At 37.4% G+C, this 27,297-nt stretch overlaps 1 protein-coding gene across 1 annotated transcript; it reads left to right on the forward strand.

The window, feature by feature from the left end:
• The first annotated feature begins 3,992 nt into the window (after positions 1 to 3,992).
• Positions 3,993 to 27,034, forward strand: LOC132554936 (sushi domain-containing protein 2-like). Its single transcript, XM_060219265.1, has 17 exons — positions 3,993 to 4,190; positions 7,786 to 8,079; positions 8,400 to 8,537; positions 13,117 to 13,279; positions 14,508 to 14,768; positions 17,385 to 17,527; positions 18,125 to 18,273; positions 18,951 to 19,235; positions 19,732 to 20,009; positions 20,740 to 20,880; positions 21,136 to 21,288; positions 21,480 to 21,635; positions 22,429 to 22,554; positions 22,965 to 23,213; positions 24,694 to 24,873; positions 25,137 to 25,175; positions 26,458 to 27,034. The coding sequence occupies exons 1-17, from the start codon at positions 3,993 to 3,995 to the stop codon at positions 26,610 to 26,612; spliced, it is 3,108 nt and encodes a 1,035-aa protein (XP_060075248.1). The 3' UTR covers positions 26,613 to 27,034.
• Positions 27,035 to 27,297: the final 263 nt, after the last annotated feature.

Consider the following 27,297-nt stretch of genomic DNA (forward strand, 5'->3'; position numbering starts at 1 on the left):
TTTTCATCGCTTTGTCTGTTTCTTTAATTGTAGAGAATGATTCAGTGAGAGAGAGCAATCTATGTATAATGTAAATTATTGATATTTCCTCTATGCTATCATTTAGTCTGGCTGTACTATGCTCTGTGTAATCTTTGACAACAAGGGCAGATAACAAAGAATCATCACCAGCTATTCACACCTCAATTATTTTTTTATGTTTTTTTTTTAACGTGAATTACACTTTGTTTCAAACAAGCAGAAGTTGCAACATGGAAAGGCTGTTATGTGGGGCGTATCTCGCTACTCCCAATCCATGCTTGCACTTCTGGTTTGGGATTACACTATTGAAAACATATAATTTTGAATAAAGTTTGGGGATTAGGTGTTAATAGATGATGATGAGGCAAAACACTAATAATAATAAACAGCTCTGTTGTTGATCAGTGTATGATGTGATAATGAGGATGAAAGGTTGATGATAACTATGTGATGATGATGATGATGATGATGATGATGATGATGATGATGATGACAGCAGTCATTGAGTTTGTATTATTATTGGGGCGTGTGAATGAAACACAGTAGTACATTGTATGTCATGTCAGCAAAGAGGAAAGAGTAGGAAATAATGAGTGCATGTTTTGAGTGAGTGTACATGGGTGTAGTGTGATGTGTGCTAGGGTGAGTATGTGTATGTGAGTCTAGTATATATCGTGTGTTGCATACCTTTGTAAAATATTGAAAAACAAAATAATAAAAAAAAAATATTTCGTGAAAAAACGAAAGAAAGCTCAAAATGAAATATTCCGAGGATGAAATTATGAGAATGATGAAATTCTGGTGGACAACATCTGACATTTCGATCGTTAACTTTTCCTTCCTTAGTTTCCCCTACCTGTTTCGTCTATTTTACATATCACAGTTGATTCAGTACTCCAGATCTTGCTCTGAATATCGCCACTTCCGTCATAGATGTCAGCTGCTGACAGAAGAACATATAACACAGGTTTCCCAGATATGCAGGCTTCAGATAATGCGATCAAGTTTGATAACAGCTATCAAGATTTCATTGAGAAACATATTTCTCTGTGTGATATGAAGGGTGATGATTTCATTTATACCCATTGGAGTATCTTGTTGTTTTGATGCCTCTTCCTGAGTTTTCAGTGCGAAATTTGACATTACCTGGCTTAGATTTAGAAGTAGACAACGGTTATCCTTCCGGAGCACATTGTTTTATTCTCTTGTACCTTTTCCAAGAGAATCCACGTAAACCTATCTTTTCTTCATATTTTGCACTAGTTTTATCGATGTTAAGTTATGGTTTTGTTGACACTTCGCTGTAATCTTTTTTTTACATATGTGTAATATTAATTCATGGTATGGCCGTATGGTACAGTAAGTCAATTTTGTGACAATTGCTGTTTTCAGTCCTCTACCTCTCACAAATCGTCCTCGGTATGAAGGTAAAATTCAGACAAATAATTCTTCAATTGATTGTCAAGCTATGGTAATGAAAGGCATTAAAAGATCTTAATGTCTGAAGTTTCTAATGTTCTAGGTTTTTTCTAAAATGCCAAAACATTGTACTCGTTTCCCGGTATGCAATCATAGACCTCAGAAAGCACCTTCTGTAGGTATGTATGTGATTGGATATGTGTGTTTGTGTGTGTGTGTGTGTGTGTGTGTGTTTTATCACGTGAACGCCTTATGAGTCAAAGCTGTGTCATAACCCGTATACTACTGAATATGATTTCGTCTGTTCAATGTGAAGGGATTCTAATGTCAATAACAATATATGCTTAGATACAAACAGGTACATAATTTCAAACAGAATCGACAACAACGACCATATATTTTTTTCAAAAATCGAGAGACGTAAAACAAGCGTTTCATTTAAAAATGAGAAGAAAGAAAAGAGGGCAATGTTTTTGTTACATGTTGTTAATATGTCAATCATCATGTCACTTTGTTATAAATATATAACGTTAGAGCATATCTTAAGCCATGCTGATTGATTAACATTTTCAATCCTTGCCACTCAATGCTAGCAAATACCAAGAAAGACATCTTATCGTTTTTTTTTTAAATCCCTTTGTCGAGTGTCACGCCTAACTTATATCAACCAGGAGGTCTAGTACACCGATATATGGTGTATATAATTTGTTGTGTACGTGACCACTTGATATGTGTTTTTTCCGATTGGTAAGTGTATGTTACCGCCGCGCATGCTGAATGTTAATGTGCATTTTCCGTTCCACGGTCCGCTCGAACAATTTTCGGACAGCCTCCCTGTTTTTCCAAAGGTTTTATGTAATACCCGCCAATGACAGCAGGATCACTGTTCGTCTTGTAAGCCTCTAATCATAAAATGTACCTGGAAAATCCGTCCGCACATCCGTTGATACAGATACCGTACGGTTTGAGTTTGTCATAGGAATCAATATGCCAGACACAATTCGGCCCCTTTACGTTGTAACTCCGTCTTACAAGTCTCCCACGCTTTCGAAGCTCCACTCCTTCAGGATCAAGATGATTTAGAATAAGTTGCACTGTTTCCTTACTCACAACTAAGCCATTTGTAATACACATCTGGTGCATAAACCTGTATCCGTGAAGCTGGCCAGCTCCAGCTAGTTGTCTACTTACAAAGTCAACTACGTTATCCAAACCGGAAAATTTCTTTCGCCGATACAATCGAAGCCTCGAAAGAACCGTCAAAGTTGTCTTGCACTAAAAATACAGCCGAATCTGTGAGCAAAATAAGAACACATTTCTGCCTGACTAAGTCCAAGATGAAATAGGCATTCCATGTTGAATGTTGCCTCAGTGTCGTATCTTGATCGATCGAGATAATAAGTCGATCGATCGAGTTGATAAGTCGATCAATTGAGATAATAAGTCGAGCGATCGAGTTGATAAGTCGATCGATCGAGATAATAAGTCGATCTATTGAGATAATTAAGTCGATCAATTGAAATACTAAGTCGATCGATCGAGTTTATAAGTCGATCGATCGAGATAATAAGTCGATCTATTGAGATAATTTAGTCGATCGATCGAGTTATTAAGTCGATCGATCGAGATAAAAAATTATTATCATGTAACCTACGATGTCCTTTCTCTGCCACTGTACATATCCAATCACAACCACAAGCAGAAATTCCTCTGTCGAGTGTCACGCCTAACTTATATCAACCAGGAACTCTAGTAAACCGATATATGGTGTATAGAATTTATTGTGTACGTGACCACTTGACATGTTTTTTTTCCGATTGGTAAGTGTATGTTACCGGCGCGCATGCTGAAACTCAATATAGTTCATTATGTCTTCATGAATATCACATTCACTAACAGAAAAGATTATTAATATGAAATTAATATTATCTTCTTTGCCATAAGCTGATCAAATTCATTCGAGAAAATCTAATGCACCATCACAACAGTATACATCAAACCAATTGTACTGGCACGACTTGACTCGAGATATTATTTAAAAGTATAAAAGAATTACAATGCCAGCGCCATAGACATGACCAAGACGGAGCTGTATGCAACTTCTAAACAGTGTTTAAATAGACATACTGCAAAATAAATCTATTATGTACTTAATGAGTCACAACTCTTCTTTTCGATTGAATATGGCATCGGTTAAAAGTTCACTGGCTTCTTACCTATGATGTAAATTCTGTAATTATATGATGTGATTCCTTGTACCTATCTAATAAATTAACTAATCGTATCGACATGGACTGAACGTTAGCTGAATAACACTATAAAAATGGAATATATAGATCATCTCCCTCTGTCCGTTTGACAAGAATGTTGATAATGTTTAAATATTGCATTGACTAATAGTGAATCAATATACATTACAATCACATTTTTGGTTTGACCAATCATATCGAAGCTTTCTAGTGACTGCGATGAAATTAGTCAGATTTCCCCACCTAGACACAGACGAACAACAAGGCAGGGCACATTTGCGAGAAAACATCTGACCGTGCATGATGTGTAAACTGTTACAGATCATCGTGCTTCTTCTTTCTGTAACAAGAAATGCACATTCTATTCCTATTGAAGAGTTCTATCCTTTCGGAGAATCCAATGGAGATAGCGACTTCCCTAAGAACGATGACGGCAGTTCACCAGCTGTGACTATCAGCACATTGTTCCCGTTCTTTAATAATCAACATGGCAGTTTATATGTAAGTTTTCAGCGGTGCCATATTTTGAAATTAGAGACCAGTGATAATATTTGTTTTTTTTTTCTCATATGTGTATGGTAAGATAGGTGGCATTAGTCTTTTAATGTGATACATGACTGGTTATATTTCAACACTATGTCATGCATGTAAGTTTTAAAATGAGATTTATTGACTATTATTGCTAAGCATTTTCATCCTGTCAGTTAATGGCGTCTTTTTGTATCATAATTAAAGAAAACCAAATTCAAATATTTAAGATAAAATTGAAGAATGTTTATCAATGCATCAAACAAAAGAACAATGACATATAAACCGCTAGTGATGAGCAGTTGTTACGAGCGCTACAAATAAGCCAAACAACAAACACTTCCGGAACCCCTGGTCTTTTTATCCTTGTTCTTTTTCAGTAGTCTCCATGTAAATATTTCTGTAGTTCATATATTGCCCTAGTCTGATTGAATTCGAGTTTGGATTATATTTTTTTCTTTAGGATGGACAAACTGTAAAATGGGAAACGTATTGTATTGATAACTGACGTATTTAAAGGCTTAAACTCGTACTTTTTTTAAAAGCATTACTGGTGCACTATTAGTCATCTGAGAGTTTATTTTGTCTTGAATTGAAAAAAAAATGGCTCTGGATTTTTTTTTTTCAGCAAACGTATCATTAATCATGACATGCAACTCTAACTGAACACGCGTAAACCGCTCTGTCATTAATCATTCATATACGTATTATTATATACATACACTTTAAATCAATCTTATCAATATAGACACAATTCTCGCAAACTTTATTTTTTGTATTTTGTAATATACATAATTCATTGAAAAGTTAGTATAATGATATACGTTCAAGAATATCTTTTCTGAAGTTAAAAAAAGAAAAAGAAAACGAAAACTTTTGATCAAAGTCTTTGTAGACACGGCATATTTTTTATCTACTCTTTCACACAGCAAAACTTAAATCGCATTCGTCCTTATCCCCACCTCGGATAAAATGTTTTGATTGAGAGCTTAGTATGACATCAAATATATCTTTACGTTCCTGTTTTGTCAAGTAAGTTCGGAACGTAATGGAGGCAATAAATCTCCTCGGAGTAACCAGCATTGTGTATTGTTAAAAACTAGATAACTCCCCAAGATTCGAGTTAAGAAATGTCCTTAAAATGAAAAATAATAGAAGGGTAAATGAATAGTTGAATAACATAATTCAAGAATACTTTCAATGGGTTATCTTAGAAGTGTCCGGTTTATATACGTTATTTTACAGCAAATGTCAATTATAATATTTAAGAATTTCTTTCTACAATTTTCTTTTTTGAAATTTCTTTCTAAGTTAATTTGGGCTGATAAAATTAAACGAAAAGTTAGCATTTTCACATCATGTTTCATTCAATACTGTAGTATTACAAAAAAGCCGAAATATGATGAATAAACATTGTCATGCAAATAACAACGTAGTTTTGTCATTCACGTAAAACAAGAATAATTATCGGAAATTAAAAACTTCCTATAACAGTCATTCTGATCCTCTCTTTCTTTCTTCTGGCGGCTGCTGCTGCTCTTCCTGTTCCTCCTCCTACTGTTCCTCCTACTGTTCCTCCTCCTACAGTTCCTCCTCCTACTGTTCCTCCTACTGTTCCTCCTCCTACTGTTCCTCCTACTGTTCCTCCTCCTACTGTTCCTCCTACTGTTCCTCCTCCTACTGTTCCTCCTACTGTTCCTCCTCCTACTGTTCCTCCTACTGTTCCTCCTCCTACTGTTCCTCCTACTGTTCCTCCTCCTACAGTTCCTCCTACTGTTCCTCCTCCTACTGTTCCTCCTCCTACAGTTCCTCCTACTGTTCCTCCTCCTACTGTTCCTCCTACTGTTCCTCCTCCTACAGTTCCTCCTCCTACTGTTCCTCCTACTGTTCCTCCTCCTACTGTTCCTCCTCCTACTACTGTTCCTCCTCCTACTGTTCCTCCTACTGTTCCTCCTCCTACTGTTCCTCCTACTGTTCCTCCTCCTACTGTTCCTCCTCCTCTTCCTGTTCCTCCTCCTCCTCCTACTGTTCCTCTACTGTTCCTCCTCCTTCTCCTACTGTTCCTCCTACTGTTCCTCCTTCTCCTACTGTTCCTCTACTGTTCCTCCTCCTCCTCTTACTGTTCCTCCTACTGTTCCTCCTCCTCCTACTGTTCCTCCTCCTACTGTTCCTCCTACTGTTCCTCCTCCTACTGTTCCTCCTCCTTCTCCTACTGTTCCTCCTACTGTTCCTCCTCCTCCTACTGTTCCTCCTACTGTTTCTCCTCCTACTGTTCCTCCTACTGTTCCTCCTCCTACTGTTCCTCCTCCTCTTCCTGTTCCTCCTCCTACTGTTCCTCCTCCTTCTCCTACTGTTCATCTACTGTTCCTCCTCCTCCTCTTCCTGTTCCTCCTCCTGTTCCTCCTCCTCCTACTGTCCTCCTCCTGTTCCTCCTCCTCCTACTGTCCCTTCTCCTCTTACTGTTCCTCCTCCTCCTCTTCCTGTTCCTCCTCCTGTTCCTCCTCCTCCTACTGTTCCTCCTCCTTCTCCTACTGTTCCTCCTACTGTTCCTCCTCCTCCTACTGTTCCTCCTACTGTTCCTCCTCCTACTGTTCCTCCTACTGTTCCTCCTCCTACTGTTCCTCCTCCTCTTCCTGTTCCTCCTCCTCCTCCTACTGTTCCTCCTCCTTCTCCTACTGTTCCTCCTCCTCTTACTGTTCCTCCTACTGTTCCTCCTCCTCTTCCTGTTCCTCCTCCTCTTACTGTTCCTCCTCCTGTTCCTCCTCCTCTTCCTGTTCCTCCTCCTCCTGCTCCTATTGTTCCTCCTCCTCTTCCTGTTCCTCCTCCTCCTCTTACTGTTCCTCCTCCTCTTCCTGGTCCTCCTCCTCCTCCTCTTACTGTTCCTCCTCATCTTCCTGTTCCTCTTCCTGTTCCTCCTCCTCCTCCTTTTCCTCCTCCTACTCCTCCTCCTCCTGCTCCTACTGTTCCTCCTCCTCCTCCTTTTCCTCCTCCTACTCCTCCTCCTCCTGCTCCTACTGTTCCTCCTCCTCCTCCTCTTACTGTTCCTCCTCATCTTCCTGTTCCTCTTCCTGTTCCTCCTCCTCCTGTTCCTCCTCCTACTCCTCCTCCTCCTGCTCCTACTGTTCCTCCTCCTCCTTCCCCTCCTACTCTCCCTGTTGATAAATCTTGATCAATTCAATTAGTAATGTAAACTGTTCTCAAAGGAAAACAAATTATACAGCAACGGAACCAACTGGCAAGCACGTCTGGCTTCATATCACATAAAGAAATACAATGTTTCTAAACGAGAACACTATGACGACCCATTAAATCTTGATATTGAGATCAAACTCTTGAATATAGAACAAACAAGTAAACACCATATGTTGAGGCTGCAGAATATAAATAGCCCAATATTGATTGGATTCTAATATTACAATTGTCTAAATACGCGTCCATTTTGCAAGGCTTTCGAAGAAAAAAAATGAAAATGAAGAATTTTTCATGACACAGAGCCATTAGTTGGACTCCTGTATAAAATCAAATAATTCATTGTAATGCATTGTATACGTTTTCTGTTTCTATCAAGGTAAACACTAACGGCGTAATCAGCTTTCTTGGTGTCGTATCACAGTACACACCAGATCCGTTTCCCTTAGACAATTCACGACGTCTGATAGCACCATTTTGGGCGGATGTGGACATTAGAAATGGTGGAACAGTTTGGTATCGAGAGACAACAAATACTTCCATTCTGCGGAGGGCTACAGAAGAAGTGAGGTTGTTTTATCCAAGCCAGTCCAGATTCGTTGCAGCTTGGGTATTTATTGCCACATGGGATGATGTCGCTTTCTATGGAGCAACCACAGCTGCAGCTGCAATGGTATCCACTAATATTTTATCTACCTCCACTACGTTATCAAATATTGTTTTTCCGTTTTCAATATACATCTGAGAAATGTCAGTAATGTCTCGTGGTAGCCTAATTTTCAAAAAAAAAAAAAAAAAAAAAGATATTCATTTCCTGTTGTTATTTATATTTGTTAAGTTCTTCCTCACATGGGACAGCAACATATTCTATTTCTTTATTCCAGTGGTTTAGTACAAATTTAAAATATGAAAGGCTTACATTACTTTAGAATCCTGTAATGTTGTATTATCCGGAGTGCTCGTCCTAAGTATGATATAATTGTGTCGATTCAGAAACGGAACTCTTTTCAAGCTGTTCTTATTACCAATGGAAGACATTCGTTCACTATATTCAACTATTACAATATAACGTGGACGACCGGCACAGCCAGTGGCGGCAATCCTGATGGACTTGGAGGAACACCAGCTCAGGTAAAATTACAATTTTTTCCACACTTTCTCGCCAGAGAAGAAGTCATCTATTAAAATGTGTTTTCTTTCCTAAGAGAAAGGAAATTCATACACAGAGGGTTCGTCACCATAACAATGTTTTGTAGCATAACAATGTCATACTCGTATGACGTCATCAATTTCGACCCTTGTGTACGTGCCCTATATGGTGGCGTGTGGTATACAAGTGAAGAGAACATGAAGTATTAGCAATTTCTCTTTAATCGTCTATAATGTAGGCCGAGTTATCTTACTTCAACTGTAAATTTTGATAGAGTGTTGACCGTGTCAACAATGTAGGTGTATCCATACACCAAAATATTCTGGGTGACAGATCAATTAAATTACGCCCGTTTAGTTACCATATTTACCTCATATCAGTGTAGTATTTATTCTTAATGTATCATTATCATGGTCACTCCACATCACAGTAGAATAGCGTAAAATTCAGTTTTAGGGTTTCGATATCGTAATGAGACAATGTCAGGATATGTTGTTATTATTTGTGAATATCTCGTTATCGAAGGTATCAGGTAAGTGCTATCTATTATGTATTGTCAATATCTTGTTACCGTATTTACTCAATAGCAGGACAGTGTTGTCAGTTGTTATTGTCAATATCTTGTTACCATAGTTACCCAATAGCAGGTCAGTGATGTCAGTTGTTATTGTCAATATCTTGTTACCATAGTTACCCAATAGCAGGACAGTGTTGTCAGTTGTTATTGTCAATATCTTGTTACCATAGTTACCCAATAGCAGGACAGTGTTGTCAGTTGTTATTGTCAATATCTTGTTACCGTAGTTACTCAATAGCGAGACAGTGATATCAGGTGTGTTATTGTCAATATCTTGTTACCGTAGTTACCCAATAGCAGGACAGTGTTGTCAGTTGTTATTGTCAATATCTTGTTACCGTAGTTACTCAATAGCGGGACAGTGTTGTCAGTTGTTATCATCAATATCTTGATACCATAGTTACTCAATAGCAGGACAGTGTTGTCAGTTGTTATTGTCAATATCTTGTTACCGTAGTTACTCAATAGCGAGACAGTGATATCAGGTGTGTTATTGTCAATATCTTTTTACCGTAGTTACTCAATAGCAGGTCAGTGTTGTCAGTTGTTATTGTCAATATATTGTTACCGTAGTTACTCAATAGCGGGACAGTGATGTTAGTTGTTATCGTCAATATCTTGTTACCGTAGTTACTCAATAGCAGGTCAGTGTTGTCAGTTGTTATTGTCAATATCTTTTTACCGTAGTTACTCAATAGCAGGTCAGTAATGTAGGGTGTTATTGTCAATATCTTGTTACCGTAGTTACTCAATAGCGGGACAGTGTTGTCAGTTGTTATTGTCAATATCTTGTTACCATAGTTACCCAATAGCAGGACAGTGTTGTCAGTTGTTATTGTCAATATCTTGTTACCATAGTTACCCAATAGCAGGACAGTGTTGTCAGTTGTTATTGTCAATATCTTGTTACCGTAGTTACTCAATAGCGAGACAGTGATATCAGTTGTTATTGTCAATATCTTTTACCATAGTTACTAATAGCAGGTCAGTGATGTCAGTTGTTATTGTCAATATCTTGTTACCGTAGTTACTCAATAGCAGGACAGTGTTGTCAGTTGTTATTGTCAATATCTTGTTACCGTAGTTACTCAATAGCGGGACAGTGTTGTCAGTTGTTATTGTCAATATCTTGTTACCATAGTTACCCAATAGCAGGTCAGTGATGTCAGTTATGTATTGTCAATATCTTGTTACCGTAGTTACTCAACAGCAGGACAGTGTTGTCAGTTGTTATTGTCAATATCTTGTTACCGTAGTTACTCAATAGCGGGACAGTGTTGTCAGTTGTTATTGTCAATATCTTGTTACCATAGTTACCTAATAGCAGGTCAGTGATATCAGTTATGTATTGTCAATATCTTGTTACCATAGTTACTCAATAGCAGGACAGTGTTGTCAGTTGTTATTGTCAATATCTTGTTACCATAGTTACCCAATAGCAGGTCAGTGGTGTCAGTTATGTATTGTCAATATCTTGTTACTGTAGTTACTCAATAGCAGTTTAGTGTTGTCAGTTGTTATTGTCAATATCTTGTTACCATAGTTACTCAATAGCAGGTCAGTGTTGTCAGTTTTGTATTGTCAATATCTTGTTACCGTAGTTACTCCATAGCAAGACAGTGTTTTCAGTTGTTATTGTCAATATCTTGTTACCGTAGTTACTCAATAGCAGGTCAGTGTTGTTAGTTGTTATCGTCAATATCCTGTTATCGAAGGTGCTCTATATCAGGTCAGTGTTATCTCTTATTTATTGTCAAAATTTAATTACCGTATCTGCTCTATATCAGTTTAGTGTTGTTTGTTATTTATCACTTAGCTCAGCTCTTTTCTGAACATGTGTTAGAAGGTCCTCTTCTCTTTTGTGGTTTTTATACAATTTTACTCCAATGTAGTCTTTCGGTACCTTAATTACTCTATATTAGGATTATGTTGACTGTCCTCGTCAGTGTTTCGGTACCTTAATTACTCTATATTTGGATAATGTTGACTTTCCTCGTCAGTGTTTCGGTACCTTAATTACTCTATATTAGGATTATGTTGACTGTCCTCGTCAGTGTTTCGTTCCTCAGTGTTTCGGTACCTTAATTACTCTATATTAGGATAATGTTGACTGTCCTCCTCAGTGTTTCGGTACCTTAATTACTCTATATTAGGATAATGTTGACTGTCCCCGTCAGTGTTTCAGTACCTTAATTACTCTATATTAGGATTATGTTGACTGTCCCCGTCAGTGTTTCGTTACCTTAATTACTCTATATTTGGATAATGTTGACTGTCCCCGTCAGTGTTTCGGTACCTTAATTACTCTATATTTGGATAATGTTGACTTTCCTCGTCAGTGTTTCGGTACCTTAATTACTCTATATTAGGATTATGTTGACTGTCCTCGTCAGTGTTTCGTTACCTTAATTACTCTATATTTGGATAATGTTGACTGTCCTCGTCAGTGTTTCGGTACCTTAATTACTCTATATTTGGATAATGTTGACTTTCCTCGTCAGTGTTTCGGTACCTTAATTACTCTATATTAGGATTATGTTGACTGTCCTCGTCAGTGTTTCGTTACCTTAATTACTCTATATTTGGATAATGTTGACTGTCCTCGTCAGTGTTTCGGTACCTTAATTACTCTATATTTGGATAATGTTGACTGTCCTCGTCAGTGTTTCGTTACCTTAATTACTCTATATTTGGATAATGTTGACTGTCCTCGTCAGTGTTTCGGTACCTTAATTACTCTATATTAGGATTATGTTGACTGTCCTCCTCAGTGTTTCGTTACCTTAATTACTCTATATTAGGATTATGTTGACTGTCCTCGTCAGTGTTTCGGTACCTTAATTACTCTATATTAGAATAATGTTGACTGTCCTCGTCAGTGTTTCGGTACCTTAATTACTCTATATTAGAATAATGTTGACTGTCCTCGTCAGTGTTTCGGTACCTTAATTACTCTATATTAGGATTATGTTGACTGTCCTCGTCAGTGTTTCGGTACCTTAATTACTCTATATTAGAATAATGTTGACTGTCCTCGTCAGTGTTTCGGTACCTTAATTACTCTATATTTGGATAATGTTGACTGTCCTCGTCAGTGTTTCGTTACCTTAATTACTCTATATTTGGATAATGTTGACTGTCCTCGTCAGTGTTTCGTTACCTTAATTACTCTATATTAGAATAATGTTGACTGTCCTCGTCAGTGTTTCGGTACCTTAATTACTCTATATTTGGATAATGTTGACTTTCCTCGTCAGTGTTTCGGTACCTTAATTACTCTATATTAGGATTATGTTGACTGTCCCCGTCAGTGTTTCGTTACCTTAATTACTCTATATTTGGATAATGTTGACTGTCCTCGTCAGTGTATCGGTACCTTATTTACTCTATATTAGAATAATGTTGACTGTCCTCGTCAGTGTTTCGGTACCTTAATTACTCTATATTTGGATAATGTTGACTTTCCTTGTCAGTGTTTCGGTACCTTAATTACTCTATATTAGGATAATGTTGACTGTCCCCGTCAGTGTTTCGTTACCTTAATTACTCTATATTTGGATAATGTTGACTGTCCTCGTCAGTGTTTCGGTACCTTAATTACTCTATATTAGGATAATGTTGACTGTCCTCGTCAGTGTTTCGGTACCTTAATTACTCTATATTAGAATAATGTTGACTGTCCTCGTCAGTGTTTCGTTACCTTAATTACTCTATATTAGAATAATGTTGACTGTCCTCGTCAGTGTTTCGTTACCTTAATTACTCTTTATTAGGATAATATTATCTGTGATTCAATGTAAATGTTTTATTTTTCAAAGTTACTGCATATAAAGATGTTGTTTGCTATTTAAACACTATTTTGTAACAATAGTAACTCCATATAATTGTAATGTTGTGTGTTATTCGTTTCGGTCTTTGTGCGTTTACATTCATATTTCACTAAACTAAACAAAAGAATGCTTTAACCCATCATACGACCATAGGTAGGATTTAATGCTGGTGATGGTATCAACTTTTACGCTGTCAATGAATCTAGAACAGACGCAATTATCAACCTACCACAACTCTCCAATGTGCAAGTAGATGGGAAATTTGTGTTCCGAATAGACACGGAAACAATAGAACAGGGTGGCTGCAATACTGGAGGTTTGTACAAGAAGAGTTAGTTTGAGTTGTTATAAGCAATGACTTACATTTCGATGTCTCTCTATACCTATGTCCACATAAAACTGTGGATTTGTTTTATATGCTAAAACATTTTGAAAAAAAAAAAAACAACACAAGGCCGATAACATCTGAATCGCTCACCTGGATGAGATTTAAATTCATTAATTGAAGGAAAAGTATTTGAAAGACTAATTCCCCTATTTTGCATCAACCCTCTGCCCCAAGTGGTTAAGTTCCCTTCACCATGGATGTTTCAAATCAAATGTAAACAAAAATTCACAATTACAACAGAAGAAAGGTCTTAAAGAATTTGGTCTTTTCATTTATTGGGCCCCGCCCCGCCAATCCCAGCATGCCGAAACCCACGGTTAATACAAAATTGATCGCCTTCACCCTAGCATGTCTCAGACCGAATTGAGACAATGTCCCCGAGGGACCCAGACCTTCCGTTTATACGAAGTTAAATTCTCTTCCCCTAGGATACTTTAGACAAAATTTGATAAAATTTAAATTTGATAAAATTTCCCCCACCCCTCACCCCCAAGGTTAAAATCCTCCCAGTCGTTCCTGACTACTGTCGACTTCCTGGAAACATTGACAGGCGACGGACGGGCGATGGACGCCTCGGTATCACCAAGAAACGATTCTTGAGGCGGACAGACCAAAGCCCCAATCCCCCCACCCACCACCCCCCCACCCCCCACCCCCACCCCCCCAGGTTAAAATCCTCCCAGTCGTTCCTGACTACTATCGACTTCCTGGAAACATTGACAGGCGACGGACGGGCGATGGACGCCTCGGTATCACCAAGAAACGATTCTTGAGGCGGACAGACCAAAGCCCCCATCCCCCACCCCTCACCCCCCACGTTAAAATCCTCCCAGTCGTTCCTGACTACTATCGACTTCCTGGAAACATTGACAGGCGACGGACGGGCGATGGACGCCTCGGTATCACCAAGAAACGATAAGCTGTTTCCTTGACGTCTCGTGATTTATTTGTAACTCACTCTCAAGTTGTTTCAGTCTTTAAGAAAAGTCACACTATACGTATCATTGTTACCTACGAATATCTTGGTATTGTGATATCTATTTCGTCTGTCTCGACATTATTTATCTACTTTACAGAAAGTTTTCATGTACATTTTATAGGATTGCTTAATGCTGTAGCAATCAATATGATTTAGTCGTCTGTTGTTTTATACCAGGAACGTTGACTATATCACCTCGTTACTCTAACATGTTTGGAGGAGAAGAAAAAGTGCTGGCCGGCCCATGCATAAAGTCAGAGGACAGAGTGAGAGCTACGTTTGGGATAGAAGGGTCGTCTGTATCCTGTACTATGAATTCTATGTACAGCGTAGCTTGTATCACACCTACTTTTTACACTACTGGGGATGTCGGTGTAACTCTGGAAGTGACGTCACCCAATCAGCAAAGCGACGTATACGGAGGGATAATTACTGTATGTGAGTATGAAAATTATAGAAATATCAACAAATCATCAATAATCTCGTCAAAGCCCGAGCCAGCACCTGTCATACATCTAGTTTATACCCCTGGTAAAATACTAGTTTCAATAAACCGCTCAGCTAGATGGAACTTCTTTTTAGCTCGATAATAATAACCATGGGTCACGGGTTCGAATCCTAGCGGAGGCATCAAAATGAATATTGACTTCTATTACGGGCAGTCAGTTCACTACTCATTCAACGTAAGAAGGATTATTATTCAGGAAAAATCACAGAATGTGGATCGGATACAAGACAGCTTTTCAGACTCACCAGAAACCTTATGGGACATACTGGTGAAATCGCCCTACCAAGCTGTTCTTCTGAAAAAATCTTGTCCAACAAGTTCAGTGATTTTTTCCAGGATAAAATCAATACAATCAGGCAAAAGATTGATGTTGTGAACGCAACTTCCGACACTGGCATCTCTGCCATGGATGCCGATATCCAATTCTCTGGTGAACCTTTGACGCAGTTCACTCCAACAACTGAAGAAGAATTGCGCAAGATCATTACAAACTCTCAATCGAAATCCTGTGAGCTGGACCCGATTCCCACAGTTTTATTGAAGCAATGTCTTGATGCACTGCTCCCCTTGATCACCTTAATCATGAATAAATCATTAGCAGAGTCTAGGGTTCCATTGTGTTTCAAGAAGGCTAATGTAAGACCACTGCTGAAAAAGCCTGGACTGAACAAGGAAGAATTAAAGAACTACCGTCCGGTGTCAAATCTCCCTTTCTTATCTAAGATCTTGGAGAAGATTGTGTTCCAGCGACTTGAGGCTTATCTCAATGCTAACAGTCTTCATGACAACTTGCAATCAGCCTATCGCACAGGACATTCCACTGAGACGGCCCTACTTCGCGTCTACAGTGATATTGCTGCCGCTCTGGATAACAAGTGTAGAGCGGTTCTTATCATGCTTGATCTGTCTGCTGCATTTGATGTCATTGACCATGGCACACTGTTCAAGCGTCTGGAGTACTCTTATGGGGTGACTGGTGATGCATTACGCTGGACCCAGTCTTACTTTAATGAACGACGACAGTGCGTTGCCATTGGATCAACTGTTTCAGACGGCAAAACCTTAGACTTCAGAGTTCCTTAGGGGTTCGTTCTGGGACCTAGAAAATACTGTCTTTATTCGAAACCAATCGGGGAGATTTGTCGTCGTCATAACCTTCAGTACTATTGTTATGTCGACGACACACAAATCTACATGGTTATCAGACCTCAAGACAACTGGGACATAATAGTAGCAAGTCTTGAAGCCTGTCTAAATGACATTAGTGCTTGGATGAACTCAAACATGCTCAAGCTCAATCAGGGAAAGACAGAACTGATCGTCTTTTCCCACAAGTGTCAACACACTAAAGGTCTCCAGTTAAAGGTCGGTGCCCAAACTATTGAGGCCGTCCAAGCTGTGAGAAACCTTGGTGTACACTTTGATAGCTCTCTGAACATTGAGAAACAGATAAACTCAATTGCCAGTTCCTGTTATCACCAAATCAGAAACATTGGGGGTATCCGTCAGTTTATCACCACAGATGCATGCAAGACACTGGTACATTCTCTTGTTACTTCTAGGTTAGACTATGGTAACGCGTTACTCGTTGGTGTATCTGATACACTTATGAGCCGCCTGCAGAGAGTACAGAACACCGCAGCACGCCTAGTTACCCGTACTCGAAAGAGGGACCACATTACACCAGTCCTTTACTTATTGCATTGGCTGCCCGTGCTATTCCGGTCACAGTACAAGATTTTGATGTATACATACAAGGCAATAAATGGCTCCTGAATATTTGCAGGAACTTGTCACCGTTTATCGGCCGTCACGATCACTACGATCGGAGACAGAATCATTGTTGTGCGTTCCGAACTCTCGGACTGTGACTTATGGTAACCGGTGCTTTGGAAAGGTAGCGGCCGCTTTGTGGAACAGCTTACCATCTGCTACCAGAAGGTCAAAATCCCTGGCCAAATTCAAGAGGGATATTAAAACCCACCTGTTTACGTCTGCATTTTAGACTCTCACGCAGACGTCCTGTATATACATACTTTCACCACTACTTACTTGTTTTGGTTACTGTGTTACATATGTTGATTACTGTGTTATACATGTTCTATAAATTTTGTAGTAAGATTATTATGTAATTGTGCAGCGCATTAGAGTATTTTGTCAAAATAGATAGTGCGCTATATAAATGTTGTATATTATTATATTATTATTATTATTATTACAAGTTGACGAGAGGATGGCATCCTCGTTTGAAAGAAGCCATGTCATTGTCTAACAGAAACTGAAGGGCACAAACATGTTTTTCTTGAATTTAATTGCGATATTTATATACGTTCAGACTTACAAAAAAATAATGATATAAAGAATATGAATTTAGAAAATCCAAGAACAATAAGCCTGTTTATTATGCATATACTTAATATATGACATCACGCATTTTGTAAATTTAATATGCGACGAAACCGAATTTTATTATATAACCTGCAGTGTATTCATAAACAAGTTTTATAATTATAAAAATGACATTATTTCTTTTTTACTTGACACAGTGAATCCGTTAAACACAAAGCCTCTATTGCAAAGACTGAACCCAACAAACTGGAAACGAGGAGAAGATGTAGTTTTGAAATGGTCAACGGTGGACATTCCTTTTGACTCTGAAGGGTCAACCGTGGAGATCTACTCCGTGGAAGTAAGATACTTCAAACTCGAAATAGTCAAACGCGTGTGCTTGTATCACATAGCATTGTAGGAAAGAAGTTCGATAAAATGCATACATTCGTCACTTCCCAAAAATAAAAGCTCAACAAAATAATTGTTTCTAAAATTTACGTGTATGGTATATCTTGTTTCATCAAAACGGGAATTTTTGTCATAAAAAAACACCAGTAATCCTTTGTTCAATGATAAACTTTGCAAATACATCTTTAAATATAAAGAAATTGATTGAAGTATGGGGAAGATTTCTTTCTATAATTTTGTATTCACCTCATTTCTCTCATAGGCTTCCAAGCCGCTGACAGTCCTAGAAAGACGGAAAATGTGTATGATGTAGTTCTATTTAAAATTAGTATTAATAGGTGTTATTCACTTGTGTTGCTTTTATTTAATATTCTGAAAGTTAGATGTAAATATGTGCCTTGTAGCAAGTTAGGTATAACTTCATTATAACTGGTTTAAGTAAGCGACGATAAATGAATTTAAGAGGAAGTATATTTAAAGTCATAAAAATATATATCACTGATTCTTTTACACATGAAGATTTGGCATATTTTTTTTATTATTCCAGCCCGATTTGGACCACATTCCACGTATTCAGTATAATTCTTCAGTTGTACAGTATATAGAATCCTTCCAAACTGAGGTCACATTTACCCTTGAAACTGAAGTTGACGTCATTATTCTCTGTTTAACACAAGCGTCACAAGCAAATGATCAGTGAGTTATCGTTGACAGTATTTTCATCATTGTAACAATTTACTTTATGTTGTACCCTAAAACCTCGAAATGAAAAATAAAGCTATTCTGAAAAAAAGTATGTGATTTCTCATATACACAAACCTATCAATAATGACTATTAATGATAATAAGTTGTCGAGTTTTGAGGGTATATTCTTTCAAAATCAAATATAGATATCGGCCCTTTATCGATATACCTTGCCCCTTTCAAATCTACAATTCGAATTTAAATTGAAACCTGACTTGTAGGGCTAAGCAATGTGTTAGACAAGTTAAGGTTGGCATGGCAAGCAAACAAATTTTAAAGGACAGAATTAACGTATTTGTCTTTACACAATGTTCTTCCAGTCCAAGATGAAAAGACGACCTCAGTTTAAAAAGACAATTTCAAACACAACAATTAAATATTTGCAATTTTGATTCTACAATGACTTATTTCTTATTGTGATGTCTTGAACTGAAACGAAATAAACATAAAGCTTCACATTGTTGTAGTGGTTGGAAATTCTTCTGGTTATCAGACAGAAAACTTAGTCTGGGTAATAATAGGAAACCAAAATTATTCATCAATATTCAATTATTTCAATTACATTTTTTTCTTTGTTAAATCATATGGAAGCACATGACGCATGCTAACTAAATTGGTCTTTTTTTAGAAATTCAAAGCAGAGAATTTGGTCGGACGCCATTGTTGTAACTCCAAGAAATATCGACGAATCTAAAACATCTTGTAACCAATGGAAGGCAATGGATGATCAACTACCAAGTTTGTCAGATATAGAGACACAGGTTTGCCCGTGTCGTTTAGACCAGGCCGAGATTGACATACTTCGATTCCACTCCGATCCTATGTGCCAGTTCCCGGATAATTCTCTCCGACCGGAATCGAACTGCTTGTTCTATCAACAGGCAAAGAAGTGCTTTAGACTGAACACTCCTGGGTAAGAAAGTGACAATAATGTTACATTAATGATTTCTTTTCTGTTCAGGTCAAGCATCTGTATTATTTTTTTCCTAAAACGCATCCAACAAATGAATCAATGCACATCTAAGCAAGTAACATGACATTAAAATTATTATCTGAACAGGCAACACCCACATGTAAATTTGCTGAAAGCAGGTAAGTAATGCCACGTTCCCAAGTGAGAACAAAGTTAAGAATAACAGAACCACTAGGCATATGTAGGAGCATAAGATACGTCCAATTTCATAACGCATGACGAAAGAGAATGCTTTCCTACTTCAATGCTTACTTTTCGTCCCGAACGACAGTTCGCTCTTATCTTGTCTTGTTACAATAACATCGCAACAACTTCTGGCTTTTAAGTGGAGGTGGGAGGGTGGCGGTAGCCTTATTTAAACTCAATTGATCACGAATATCGGTTTACTATCATCTAAGGCGTCACAGATTTAGAATTTGAAACTTGTCTTTATTAGACCACAAGGCACAGGGCAGATATGTTGCTATGGCAACAACGGAAACCTCATGAACGCGCTGACATCCTCTGGCGGTGGATCCTTACAGCGCTTCCATTACTTTGGTGACACGGACGCCGCAGTACCGTATTTGTCAAACGTTGTCTTTGATATGGCTCCCTACTACCATTGTTGTGTGCATCCTCATCTTGCTCAGGCGGATGTTTCAAGTGAATGCTTCGAATTTTATCATAGGCGAACGCCTGGAAACTGCAATGCTTATGTTCCGAACATACCAGGTAAATATCGTAAAGAAAAGTACTTTTATTAACCATGATCACATTAGTTTGTATAGAGGATAGCTCAATGCAAGTTTAGAATTAGATATAGAATTGACGAATAATCAGCTACTAAACTACACCAAAGAGCTGTTTCTTGGACTCGTCAGTGATGCAAGCTATTTCATCATGTCATGTTTCGTTGTTTGCTTGGTGTGGATATTTTCAACAGGGAAATAATGGATATTTTATCGATGCTTTTAATACGTATAAGTTAATTAACGATCGAATCTGTCTTTGACCGATTTTATGAAATCTACAGAAACATGATTCAAATGTTATGTTCAAAATATCAAACAAGCCCAAGCGTACAATTACTAGGGCCAGTGAAAGTCTAATGGTTTGGGTTAAAATTATATGTCAAGCAGTATGACTCTGTCGAAATACGATCATGCAACACACTTCCAATATAACTGAAATACCTAGTTTTGACGATAGATTAAGAAATATTTTTTTTTTCTTTTCAAATCTGTGTTAGAGTTATCTTTCCTGACAGAATTGTAAACATGTAATCAAACGCGCAGATCAATGCTACAATCCGGTCATTTTTTTTACAAATGAAGCAAGCTAAATTTGCCAGTTCTTATTCGTCTTGAATACGTTGATAAAACTTTAAGCTATTTATATGGCAAATAGATTTAAGGAAGAGTGCAAAATAACTTCATTCTTAGAGAACATTTTTATATTCCAGCACAAAACTTCGGCGATCCCCACTTCGTGACTCCGGATGGGCTATCCTATACATTCAATGGAGCGGGAGAATATATATTGTTTAGAACAACTACCAACACTTTTATAGCTCAAGTCAGGATGCAACCCCTTCAAAACAATGGTAGGTATTGGAGAGAATTTATTTATCGATAGAGACAATTTAAATTGGCTTTCCATAATGAATTTGCCGTCTAAGTTAAACAATATACCAGCATGAAAGTTGATTACCTTCATTCTTTATTGAAAAATAAGAATGTCATTATCGAGGATCACTTAGCTGAAATCATTCGATCAATTAACCAAGACATACATGTTCTCACTCATCCGTATGGAGCATGTGTTCATCATTTACTAGTGTTTCCCTAATATCACCCAGGCGCCCAAGGAAGTGTGATTACCGCATTTGTTGCAAAAGCGATGAATTCGACAGGCCCTGTAGAAGTTAGACTCAACTCCATCCGGGCATTTGATATTCTGGTAAACGGATTGCTACAGGATGTCTCCGGTGTTAACTTCCTCCGCTATAAAGGCAAGTATTAAGTAAAGACAGTAACTTGATGTTCATGCCTGACATGAAAATTAGTTTCAACTACCTTCACATGATATACATTATGAATTCTTGCTTTCATAATCTTTTTTTTTTAATTCTATAATAAGTGTTCCAATTAAGTATATTTCATAAAATAAATCTTGAAATAATGTAAGCTTTTATAATTATAGGGATAACCATTTCAATCCGCGATAGTCCGTCAGCGACAGATGACTATAAGAAAGAAGTAAATCTGGTGTTTCCCGATCTGGAAATTGCCTTTCAGACACTAGTCTATGATTCATTTTTGACCTATGTCGTTACATTTGGCCCAGGCGTGAAACGAGGTAAGTTTGGAATGCTGGTGGACTTTTCGTCCTCGAGTTTTGTCGTTACCAGCATGTCACGTTTTAGCTCATTCGAACAGTACCAAGGTTCAGAATATTCGCAAGTACTTGACGCTGTTTTTCTAATATATGAAAATTACGACATTTATCTAATTGTTGGTTTACTGCGCTTCCCCGTCTAGATTTTGCGATTTTCGATCACTTTGGATTTTCTTCAGTTGTCTCACAGTCTTAAAAATTTAGGCCCTTAGGAACACTGACGAGTCCCAGAAAGACGAAACAGGTGCATGGTGCAGTCTAATTCATAGTTTGACTCTTCTGTGTCTAACTCTAAATCATAAAGAGGTGCTATTCACTTGCATGTACAATCTTAATTAACAAACTCAATTGCATTAACTATTCAAGTGATAATCGAGAGATTCTCGTCTGTGTATCGGCAATATGTCTTCTTAGTTATTCTTATTGACAGGACGTCTAGTCTGTGTACAGTCAGTTTGTCCCTGTATTATTTCCAGGTGGTATTGAGGGATGGAACATCTGCAATATGTCCCCCTGTATATTTTTCCGGGCTATACTGAGGAATTGAACTTCTCGTCTGTGTATAATCAATATTTCAAACTGTTTAATTCCAGGAAGCATTGAAAAAAAGTCTCGTATGTTTATAGTCAATAGATTCTATTGTATTAGTTTCAACCTGACTACAGCAAATTTGTTCCTTTGTTTTATTTTCACGTAGAATTGAGGAACATATTCGCCTATGTATAGTTGGTATGTCCCTTTGCGTTAATTCCAGGAGGTATTGAGGGACTCCTTGGAAATTTTAACCAGAATCCTAATGATGACCTTGTTTCCAAAGAAGGCAATGTTTTACAGGCCAATTCATCTACCGAAGACATACACTCGAACATGGGAGAGACATGTAAGTTAGACGATCATTGTCATAGTATGTAGTCTTCTAGCTGACATTATATCAACCAACGTAGACCAAATACGTAAAATATGAATTACATGACTTATCATGAAAAGTGTCCACTAAACTGAAGCCTTTTTTTGAAAAATTCTTGAAAATCGAATTTTAAGATATTCTGAGAGCACAAAAAAGATCGATTATTTTTTTTTGGTGTAAGTTTAGTGATGGCGGGAAATATATAAAAAAATAATGATTTTATCAAGTTCTCTCTTCTTTTATGAACGATATTAGCGAGATCAAGACGCACGTGCAGATTTCTATATTTGATTTTTTTTCTCTGTCTTACCTAAGCAGTGTCTTGTCGATGTTTTGTTTTTATGATGTGTTTTAACCTTGAGTTGTACTATTTATCTGCATAGGGCGAATCACAGAAGAAGAATCATTATTCACATATCCAGTAGGGGCGTCTTACTCTGCTATCCAGGACAAGAATTTCTTACCGGTGTTTGATGTTCCGGTATCTGCTGTTGATGAAAATTTGAGAGATTTTTGCGGAAACGACACCTTCTGTTATTATGATTACTACGTCACAAATGACACCAAGCTGGCAAGATCCACTCGTACATCTACCAAGATCCTTACTAGAATTCAAGAATTATCTCGTCAAAGTTAGTGTAACTTCAATGCTTATTTTTTCAAAGAATGGTAATTGGTTGATATATATATATAATCATCCTCTACAAATCTCATCTGCTATGATATAAACATAGATAAAAAACATCTAACGAAACGATTTATTTGGTGCCATGACGAATATCCTTGATTTAGATTTCGCTCGAATGGCTAGCGTAAGATGTGTCTAAAGAATTCGAAAAGGTATTACTAGAAATAAACCAAAATGTTCACAAAAACATGTATACCAGTAAAGCATTTGACTTAAAGAATTTAGGTTGTGTTTATATACATTATCACATGGTGTTATTTTCTTTGTTGTTTGTTACGATACATTCAGACTCCAAGATAACTCTATCATATAGACAATAATTTGTAAGTTTTTGTAAAACTTTGAGAACTGTTATCATTGCTGGTGGCAACACTCGGGATTTGCTTATCTCAGTCGTTTCGGCATTGTTTCTTGTAATTTTAAGTAAGATCTTCCAATATAATAGAATTTGATTATAAATGTGATGATTGTTTTCTTATGTACGTTAATTCAACTTTCAATCTACCTGTGACATCACATGTCGTCGTTAACTTAAGTGTTACTTATTTATCAATTAACGACCTCAGTTAAGATCAACATGGTATTCTAACGACTACGTTGAAAAAGCACTGACCCCAAGCAAACCACAGGTCATTTTTTCTACTAGGTAGTTATAACACCATATTGACCGAAATCAAAGGCCGTTACTTTTTATGTTATTTAAGTACCAGAACTTTTCTTTTCAGTCTTTAATATCGTCTTATCTTAACATTGAACCTGAAAACAGAATCATCAGCAAATATTGTTATTTTATTAAGACATTTAATTAAATTTTTAAAACATTTTAACAAATATAATGCTTAATTCAGAATATCACAAATTATCTCGACGAAACGTATATTATCTCCATTTTTCATATTGTCCGATATTTATAGTAGTGTCGGGTATAACCTGTGATATCACATACCGATATTTACAGTAGTGTCACGTATAACCTGTGATAACATATCCTGATGTTTACAGTAGTGTCACGTATAACCTGTGATATCACATGCTGATGTTTACAGTAGTGTCACGTATGACCTGTGATATCACATGCTGATGTTTACAGTAGTATCACGTATAACCTGTGATATCACATGCTGATGTTTACAGTAGTGTCACGTATGACCTGTGATATCACATGCTGATGTTTACAGTAGTGTCACGTATGACCTGTGATATCACATGCTGATGTTTACAGTAGTGTCACGTATAACCTGTGATATCACATACCGATATTTACAGAGTGTCACGTATAACTTGTGATATCACATACCGATATTTACAGTAGTGTCAGGTATAACCTGTGATATCACATACCGATGTTTAGGGTAGTGTCAGGTATAACCTGTGATATCATAATCCGATGTTTACTTTACTAACGTTTGACATATTACTTGCAGCTATAAGTTGCGGGTTCCCACCTGCAGTGGAGAATGGACAGTGGAGTATTACTGGTACAGATGTCGGGGATTCAGGTAGACTTCTTTGCAACTCTGATGCACAACTCGGAGGCTCTGGTAACATAATCTGTGATAAAGAAGGGAACTGGACGGCTAGCCAGAGTACTTGTACACAGTCAGGTATTAATTTTTTATTCAGCAGATTGTGTAACACTGGTATCATAAAACATGTCTGTGATATATTCGCTCAATATTTTGTGTAATTGTTCATGGAAGAAAACTTATGTGCGTTAATTTAGCTTACAATCTACCTGTGATATCACATGTCGTCGTTAACTAAAATGTTACGTATTTATCAATTAACAACCTTACATAAGATTAATATGGTATTATATCTACGACGTAGAAAACTATTGACTTTTTACAATTATTCTTGTTTCTAGTTGTTACGATTGACCCGAACACGGGACTGAACTTATCTGGTAAGTCAATGTATTTATTGGATAAATTGATCTAATTTCTTCATATATTTGGAGTACCTCAGTAGTACTATGTAAACCAGCCTTATCAAAGCATTGTACTCGATTAAGTTTGCGGTAGTGTAAAGGATAAGTACTGTGTGGACCACCATTATCAAAACAATGTACTCCGGATAAGTTTGAAAAAGTCTTAAGTGTAAGTACTGTGTCGACCAGCATTGTCAAAGCATTGTACTCCGATTTTAGTGTTAAGGATAAGTGTTGTGTGGACCAGCATTGTCAAAGCAATGTGCTCCGATTAAGTTTGCGGTAGTGTAAAGGATAAGTACTGTGTGGACCAGCATTGTCAAAGCAATGTACTCCGATTAAGTTTGTAGAAGTGTTAAGTACTATTTGGACCAACATTATCAAAGCAATGTGCTCCGATTAAGTTTGTAGAAGTGTTAAGTACTGTGTGGACCAACATTATCAAAGCAATGTGCTCCGATTAAGTTTGTGGTAGTGTTAAGGATAAGTGTTGTGTGGACCAGCATTGTCAAAGCAATGTGCTCCGATTAAGTTTGCGGTAGTGTAAAGGATAAGTACTGTGTGGACCAGCATTGTCAAAGCAATGTACTCCGATTAAGTTTGTAGAAGTGTTAAGTACTATTTGGACCAACATTATCAAAGCAATGTGCTCCGATTAAGTTTGTAGAAGTGTTAAGTACTGTGTGGACCAACATTATCAAAGCAATGTGCTCCGATTAAGTTTGTGGTAGTGTTAAGGATAAGTACTTTGTGGACCAGCATTGTCAAAGCAGTGTACTCCGATTAAGTTTGTGGTAGCGTTAAGTGTCAGTACTATGTGGACCAACATTATCAACCATTGTACTCCGATTAAGTTTGTGGTAGCGTTAAGTGTCAGTACTATGTGGACCAACATTATCAACCATTGTACTCCGATTAAGTTTGTGGTAGCGTTAAGTGTCAGTACTATGTGGACCAACATTATCAACCATTGTACTCCGATTAAGTTTGTGGTAGTGTTAAGTGTCAGTACTATGTGGACCAACATTATCAACCATTGTACTCCGATTAAGTTTGTGGTAGTGTTAAGTGTCAGTACTATGTGGACCAACAGTATCAACCATTGTACTCCGATTAAGTTTGTGATAGTGTTAAGTGTCAGTACTATTTGGACCAGCATTGTCAAAATGATGAGATATTTATGTGGATATTTTACGAAAATAACTGTTTTCTATTCGTATAACTTTACCCTCTCATGATTCATATTTTTATATTACAGACACCTGGAAGATGGTTGTTATAATTGGTGTTGTATCAGTCTTTGTCATCGCTACCATTACCATAATATCCATCGTTCTCATCAGACGTTTCTGCTACAAGAAAGAAGATGGTATGGAATGTCAGAACCGCGTGTATAGACATAATCGTAACTAACGAATACTGTATCTGGAATACGGTATTATGAAAAAGAACTATTTTCCATCTCTAATATTTTTTCTTTGTATTGCTTTGACAATTGCTTAAAGAGGAACCTGAATGCTGATAGGTTTGATTTTCAATGGATTTGTGGTTGTATAAAGAAATAAGATGCAGTGTGTCTAATAATTTGGGTGCAGAGCGTTGGATTAACTTCCACAGGGTGAAAACCTTCTCTGAGGTAGGTCGGGGGATGGTAGCGTAATTCGTTATTTTATCGGGTGGGAAGCTATAGCTGGGTGGAATGTAATTTTGTATAGAGATAGATAAGTTAATGTGTTCGGTGTAAGATGGGGGTCTCTGTGTCGGTATAGGCCTATACCGTTTATGATAATTCCTGTTAATTAACGTTTGCTGTTAAATAAATTTTTACATTTAAATTAGCAGTGTTTGTCCTCCTTCGAAAAACAAATACAAGCTGTACCCATCGAACCTGGGTTGACGGTGATACAGGGCGAGATGGGACCGGGACCGGGTAACTGTTGAACCCCCCCCCCCTCTCCCTCCTGTTACACAATAATTGACAGAAAAATCCACGAACGCTCACAAATATTTGAAACCTAAGTAAAACATTCCATAGACGATGACACTGCTGTTACTTTACCATCAATTATAGTATAAATTAGTCGAATAACATTTAAGT

The sequence above is a fragment of the Ylistrum balloti genome, unplaced genomic scaffold (genome assembly GCF_031769215.1).
Source record: "Ylistrum balloti isolate Yb309-2 unplaced genomic scaffold, AGI_CSIRO_Ybal_v1 Utg370450, whole genome shotgun sequence".
Lineage (NCBI taxonomy): Eukaryota > Metazoa > Mollusca > Bivalvia > Pectinida > Pectinidae > Ylistrum > Ylistrum balloti.